This window comes from Octopus sinensis, linkage group LG10 (assembly GCF_006345805.1).
Source record: "Octopus sinensis linkage group LG10, ASM634580v1, whole genome shotgun sequence".
Taxonomy (NCBI): Eukaryota; Metazoa; Mollusca; class Cephalopoda; order Octopoda; family Octopodidae; genus Octopus; species Octopus sinensis.
Genome location: NC_043006.1, coordinates 83,667,371 through 83,674,870, shown reverse-complemented (window position 1 = coordinate 83,674,870; position 7,500 = coordinate 83,667,371). Strand labels below are relative to the sequence as shown.

The 7,500-nt window shown below is 40.9% G+C and overlaps 1 protein-coding gene across 2 annotated transcripts in view; it reads left to right on the top strand.

The window, feature by feature from the left end:
• LOC115216331 (monocarboxylate transporter 9-like) overlaps positions 1-4,601 on the top strand; it is an 88,716-nt gene extending 84,115 nt beyond the window's left edge. For both annotated transcript variants that reach the window (XM_036506871.1, XM_029785553.2), the window contains 2 exons: positions 1-342; positions 4,337-4,601. The exon at positions 1-342 is cut by the window's left edge and continues 717 nt beyond it. In XM_036506871.1, the coding sequence (XP_036362764.1) occupies positions 1-342; positions 4,337-4,524 (530 nt within the window). In that variant the 3' untranslated portion in view covers positions 4,525-4,601. The remainder of the gene's footprint in view (positions 343-4,336) is intronic.
• Positions 4,602-7,500: the final 2,899 nt, after the last annotated feature.

Here is a 7,500-nt window from a genome sequence, read left to right as displayed (position 1 = left end):
CACTCACACAAGGAGCTTGGAATAGTGCAATATCTTCAGCAGGGGATATCACCGCACGTCTGGTGGGTTCCTGGCTTCTTCATTCGAAACTGTTACCGAGCATAGTGATTTTTTCCTCGGCGATTATCATGTGTGGGATTACAATGTCGGTCTATATTGCCGTAAACACACCGACGTATATCACCCTGACCACGTTCTTTTTTATGCTATTCGATGGACTTGCTTACTCTCAGTACGGTGCAATCTTCTTGGATCTTGTCGATTTGGAGGACTACCCTCTGGGGATCGGACTGAACGAATCTTTCGCTGGCATTGGTCTCTTATTGTGTGGTTATCTCATTAGTAAGTATCTCTAAATATTTTTGATATTTCAACAAGTGAATGGGCAGGTGTGTAGATTTACGCATATATGTATGTGTGCACGCGCAGGATTATGTCTAAATGTTCATGTGTATGCATGCATGCAGTCTATATATGAGTTCTTGCATACGTATATATGTATTTAATAAGTAAACCGAAACTGCTTTGATTCAATAGCACACCGTCCTCCCCTCTCCACGCCACCAGTGTTATCCAAGGGAAAGGCAAATGCCAATACAACTTGGCACCTGTGACGTCGCAACTCATTTCTACAGCTGAGTGAACTGGAGCAACGTGAAATAAAGTGTCTTGCTCAAGAACACAACACCCAGCCCGGTCCAGGATTCGAACTCACAACCTCATGATCGTAAGCTCGACGCTCTAACCACTGAGCCATGCACCTTCATGTATGTATGTATGTATGTATGTATGTATGTATGTATGTATGTATGTATGTATGTCAGGTCACTTTCGAGTGCTACTGGTAACATGTAACCCAGTACAACCTGTTGCATGGTCGGGTCGTCGGCGACTAAACCGGCAACCCCACCAAGCTTGCTTGGTGAGGAAGGTGTTTATTGGACACCCTGCGGGATGAAAAACAAAACCCGTCAAAGGGCGGAGGAACTCTTGAGAGTCAACAGCCATCCAATAAATGTCTTTAGGCTGTATCATGCGCGGGGACATAGAAATAATCGAACTGAATACGATTGCGCGGTTAAACCATTGGGAGTGAAGGACTCCTAGCCTGTGTTAGGGCATCCTTCTAGGAGAAGGTAACTCAGGTAAGCTCGACGCTCTAACACTGAGTCATGCGCCTTCATGTATGTATGTATGTACGTACGTACATACATACGTATGCATGCATGTACGTACGTACATACATACGTATGCATGCATGCATGCATGCATGCATGTATGTATGTGTGTATGTGTGTATGTGTGTATGTGTGTGTCTGTGTGTGTATGTATGTATGTATGTATTATCTAAAGGCGACAGAAAGATTACTTTACAGTAATCTTTCTGACTCTAGGCTCTGATTTCAAATCCTGCAGAAATCAACGTTGCCTTTCCCTTTCTCGTGGTCGAAAAATAAAATACCAACCCTGTTCAGGCGCTTATTCTTGCTTTTCCCCCGTTGTTTGCTTCTGTCCACCTGTTTGTCTTTCTACCGCTTGAAAGGAATCAGCTGTGGTAAGAAGAATGCGTTTCCAGTTGAAAATATGGCACAACTGCTTCCTTACATTTTCTTACATTGACAGACTAAGGCAAGTCAAAGCACACACATGCACACACACACACACACACACACACACAAACACACACACACACACAAACACACACACACACACACACAACAAACACACCACACACACACCACACATGCACACACACACACACACATCACACACACACAACACACACACACACACACATGCACACAAAACACACAACACACACACACACCACACATGCACACACACACACACACACACAACCACACAAACACACACACACCACACACACAAACACAACACACACACCACACAAACACACACACACACACACACACACACAAACACACACACACACCACACACACAACACAACACACACACACACACAAACAAACACACACCACACACACACACACAAAACACACACACACCACACAAACACAACACACACACACACACACACAACAACACACACACACACACACACACAAACACACACACACACACACACAAACAAACACACACACACACACACACACACACACGCATGCATAGACAAACAGACACACATATGTCCGCGCATGTGTACTGTTGGTGATTTTTTTCCTCCGTCTTCCCTTCTCTGGATCTTTCGTTTTCCTATGTTTCTGACGGAGAGCTCCGCTCGAAACGTAAAACCTTCCTTCTTCCCTTCCTTCCTGAGCGTCCAATAATACTATATTGTTCGACGCCCTCGCGTTGTTGTGTTTTCTCTTTGTGTTTTCATGTTTAGATTAACTGTGTGTATATATATATATATATATATATATATATATATATATATATATATATATATACATACATGTGTGTATATATATATATATATATAGGGAGAGTTCACGAAAAAAACAAAAGACGAAGACAGGTGGTGTATAAAACAGGTGGTGTATTAGTATAACGCCCAGGAATAGAAAAAGTATTTTACGTTTCGAGCCTACGCTCTTCTACAGAAAGGGACACAGAAAAAAACAAGGAGAGAAAAAAATGTGTGTAGTGGCTACCGATCTATATATATATATATATATATATACACACAGTGGCAGACTGGGTCTAAAAATATTGGTTGCCCTGAAAATGGCAAAGGTGTGTGATTTAAGGGAGATTTGGCTGTTGTTTCTAGCACATTCGACGACCATCCCTCGTTTCTTAGTCACTGTCACACGTATTGATGTTTTTCAATAACTTTCTTCCCATAAGCACATTTTGTGAGATGATGATGCAGAAGTAACGCTCACGTGGTACATTGCTGGGATGTAAGCAACAAAAAACAAAAATTTTAATTTAAATTCCAAACACACACCCACCAACCAAGCGAGAGAGAGAGAGGGGGGGAGAGATAGGTAAATGTATACCCACGCGTTACCACCCTCACATTATAGTTTAATATTGCACCAAGCTGCTTGTATTAATTTTTAGTATATATGTGTGTGTAGGCGCCTAACCTACAACTCGAGATTGTACTCGAGATCACGGTTTCAGTTCCAGGACCGGGTGGTGCGTTGTGTTCTTGAGCAAGACTCTTCATCTTATGTTACTCTGGGATCACTTGGACACTTGATGCAGGGTACACTGTGTAACTTGTTCAAGCGACCTCGATATGGTACCACATACGTTTAATCACTATAAGCAAATCATCTGTGCAAGTTGTTCAGCAAGAAATTGCAGAACCGCCTTTATTAGACTGCGAGAGACCATTAACACACACACACACTTTTTTTTCTCTTGTCCTGAGACAGCATTCACCCGGGTCGGGTTGAGCTGGCTTTATTCATCCTCAATGCTGCATCTCTCACAAACGCCGACCAGGCCTGGCGATTTGAGGCTAACGACCGCGTGATCTCCAACCACTCCTTGTTCCAGCGGCGAACGCCGTAGACATGGAGGCCCAGGTTGGGTTCCAGATCGGCCTTGGCTGTCATCAGCCAGGTTTTCGCCAACCCTGAAGGAGAGCTGGGGCAATTGCTTCGTAGATGAATTCTCCTGGTTGACGACGGAGGGCATGACACAGCCAACGCAGACGTCTCGTTAGGATGACTTGTCGGAGGGAGGGGATTTTGCACTGGTGTCGCACCAAAGTGATGCCATCGGACACGAAGGATGCGGCGTAGACAGAGGTGATCACACACACACACACACACACACACACACACACACACAAGTATACTTATATACTTAGCCGAGAAATTAGATTTAATGGATCTTTTCGGTTTGAACGGCAGTTTTTAACATAATTTCTAGGTAACTAACAAATTTTAAACTTCATATACTGGTAGAATGTGTTTATAAAATATCTTTTTCTCTTGGCTTTATTGAGAAAATTCTATAGTTTGTAAGATATTTTTTGTTGTTTTTCTTCAATTTATGCAATTTCAACCAATCAATGACGTCTATTGAGGTAAAAAACATTCTGTACCGTATTAATATGCGTTTAAAAAACAGATTGGGTTTATTTACATTTGTGAAGAGAAAAAGATACCCTTCCCCCACCCCTAACCCTAACCCTAACCCTAAAACAGATTGAAATGCAATAGATCGATACTAGGGTCATAATTATGGGTGACAATTTCATATGACACCGCTAGAAAAAACTGCCGTTCAAACCGAAAAGATCCTATTTAATCTTGATTTTAAAAAAACGACTGATGAATGTTTGCGTTGTTTTCTTGGCTTTTTTTCTTTCTTATCTTCTACTTTTTCAGATTTATATACTGCATACAACAATAACAACTATGATTACAGTATCCTAATTCTGGCAGTACTGACAACGGCTTCTGCTCTGCCGATTTTTATTTTCTACATATGTACCTGTCGAAAAACGAAAGCAGTGATACTGGATCATCACCAGCACACTGAAGACGCGTCGACAATTAAGAAAATTGCTGCTTAATGTAATTCGATTTCAAAATTTTATATTTTCCTATTTGAAGACTACCATGTACAAGTGAAATGATTTATAAATCGATCTTATCGTGTTAATCTTTTCTTTTTTTTCTCTTTTACTTGTTTCAGTCATTTGACATCACCATGGGACATCACCATGAAAGGTTTTCGTTAAATATATCAGAAGCTTATCTTTCTTTTTAATCGGGGTCGATTAAATAAGTACCAGTTACGCACTAGTTTCGATGTAATCGATTTAATCCGTTTGTCTGTCCTTTTTGTGTTTAGCCCCTTGTGGGTAGTTAAAGAAATAGATTAATAGTCCATCGTGCCAACCACAGGGTCACCTCGTCTGATGCAAAAATGGTTAATTCCCGTAGGGAATTTTTATCTTTCCCGCTTTTTTTCTTTCTTTCTTAAAACAGCTATTATCGACAGAAGCAGCTTTTGTACCGGAAATTAATTATCACATCCAACCTATTTTGGGTGTGTGGTTTATAACACCATAGACTGCTGTACGAGTCCCGAAAAGTAATTTCGTGCAGACGACAAATTCTAAAAAGCATCGAAATTCTGCCTGCTTTCCTAGTAGTAGTAGTAGTAGTAGTAGTAGTCTTCTGTTCTGTCAACATGATCAGCTCGAAGTATCTGATTCAAAATCATTCTTATCTCAATACTAGTGTTTCTTGCCCTCTCAAGTATAACAACATGAAGTGTGTAAGAGGACCTGTTGGTTTTCAGGATGTGTCCAATGCAATTTTGATGAAACATTTTCAACTGCTTGATATAATGTCTGTACATTGTCTACGTTTTGCACCCCTATAGCTAGGCTGTAAGAATATAACACCGAGAGCCTTATATTTCTTGTGACGTTCTGATCTGACTAGACTAGCTTCTCGATTTCCCCGCGAAGCAACACTAGCTTTCGCAACCGTGTGATAGATTTCGGCATCAATGTTATCGTCTTTACTTAGAGTACTTCCGAGATACACACAACTGTCCATGACTTCAAGACTTCTGGCTCCCACGACGTTAGATTCCATATATGCTTCTCCAACTGGTGGAGTGTACAGGATCTTTTTTTTCCATGTTAATATTGTATCCAAATACAGTGCACATATCGAAGAAAATGTCCACTATCATTCGTATGTCTTTACTGAGTGAGTCACAAGATCTGCATAAAGGAGTGAGTCACATCACCTACATAAAGGAGCTCTCTGATAAGAGTGCCGAATGTTTTTAACTTAGTGTTGAAACGTCATAGATGGAAAACTGACAAATGTTCTAAACTGCACTTAAACACCAGTCTCGCTAGAAAGCATGTATTAGTATCATGGCAAAGTATATATAAAACAGAAGTGGTTCTAGAATTTCGCCCTGTTTCGCATCACCACCCACATGTTGAGTGTGAGTTCCATCCTTTGAGTTTATAAATTCAATGCTATGGTTCATAGCTTTATGTTCGAAATCATAGCCATCGATTTCTGGGATATGATTATAAACACGCCACAGGTCACTGAAGATAGTGGTTCCTGTAAGAACTGTGTGCCGTATGCAGTCCTCTAATGCTTTGCGGTTTCGACTTGGTACAGCATAAAGGAAAACTTCCCTCGTCTCGCACCATGCTCCTCAAACGACCCACTGCTCAGGTAACATCCCCCCCCCCGGTTGTACTTGCATTTTGGGTACACTGTTTCGTCCACCTCAACGATCTTTCCGGGACCTCCTATCTGAACTTGGCTGCGGAGTAGGTCCTCCGCACACAACTCACGAATATAATTGTTGTCATCATCATTGTTCGACCGTGGTCGAGAAAATGGAATTTATTATGTTACGCCAGACTTCACGGTCCATCATAGCATTACGGAGGTCCTGTTGCTGGATGCCTGTATCCCTGGAGATTACATCAGGGTAGGAGAGTGTGCGCCCTCTGGTATCGAGAGCAGATGGCTTCCAGAGGAGAAGAGTAGAAATTACCTCATTTTCAGCTCTACAACAATGTCCAGCAAACTGGACTCTTCTACCTTTCACAAGAGATGATACAGGTGGTAGTTTCCCATATATTGTTGTAATGAACTGCTGTGCTCGGATTCATCCGCACTTCTGTACAAAAACGGATTGAGGTAATTTCCTTGACCCAAGCGTATAAAAAAAGAAATACTTTTCTCAGAGAAAGGGAGCCACCTTCCAACCGTGTATCTTTTCAGAGAGACACAGACACATTGCAGCTTCTCCGTTGGCAACGCCAGTACAAATTCTCACGAATTGTATTTTTTTTCATGGGATGTCCTTACAAATCTTCTTTTCTGGTATTATTCCTTTCTCTTCGAAGAAATACGCAGTGTCCTCTTCCGTTTTTACTTCATCCATCAAACAGGAAAGGTTTAAAGTGGCCATCTCGTCACTGTTTTAAAATCTCTATACCGTTCTAAAGTCGAATTCCTACTGTTATGAAAACAAACAGTTATGGTACACGTGGTGGTTACACTCGTTGTGTGCATGCGCATCATCTTTGGCTACTATGCAAGCAGAGTTCTTTGCAAACAGTTATGGAGCACATGGTGGTTACACTCCTTGTTACTATGGAAACAGAGTTCTTTCCTTACTATGCTAACAGAGTTTCGCGGTGATGTGTAAAATATTCGCTTCTGATTGGCTAAAATACCCAAATTTTGCAAACTTTAGAGACTAATAACTTTTAAATTTATAGGTAAAGTGATATTCATTTTCGTAATTAATATACAAAACTTAATCCATGTTCTGAATTTGAAAAGAATTGGAGCAAAATTGGAGATAGTAATTCAAACCACAAAAATGGGGATATGGCTGCTGTTTCTAACAGCCTTAACGCTCGACAAACAACAGCAGTAATTTTATTCAGCTGAATACACGTCATTGATTGGTTGAAATTACCGAAATACGACAACTTGAACACGGAATAACTTCGTAAACATAAACTTTTCTCAGAAACGCTAAGAGTAAA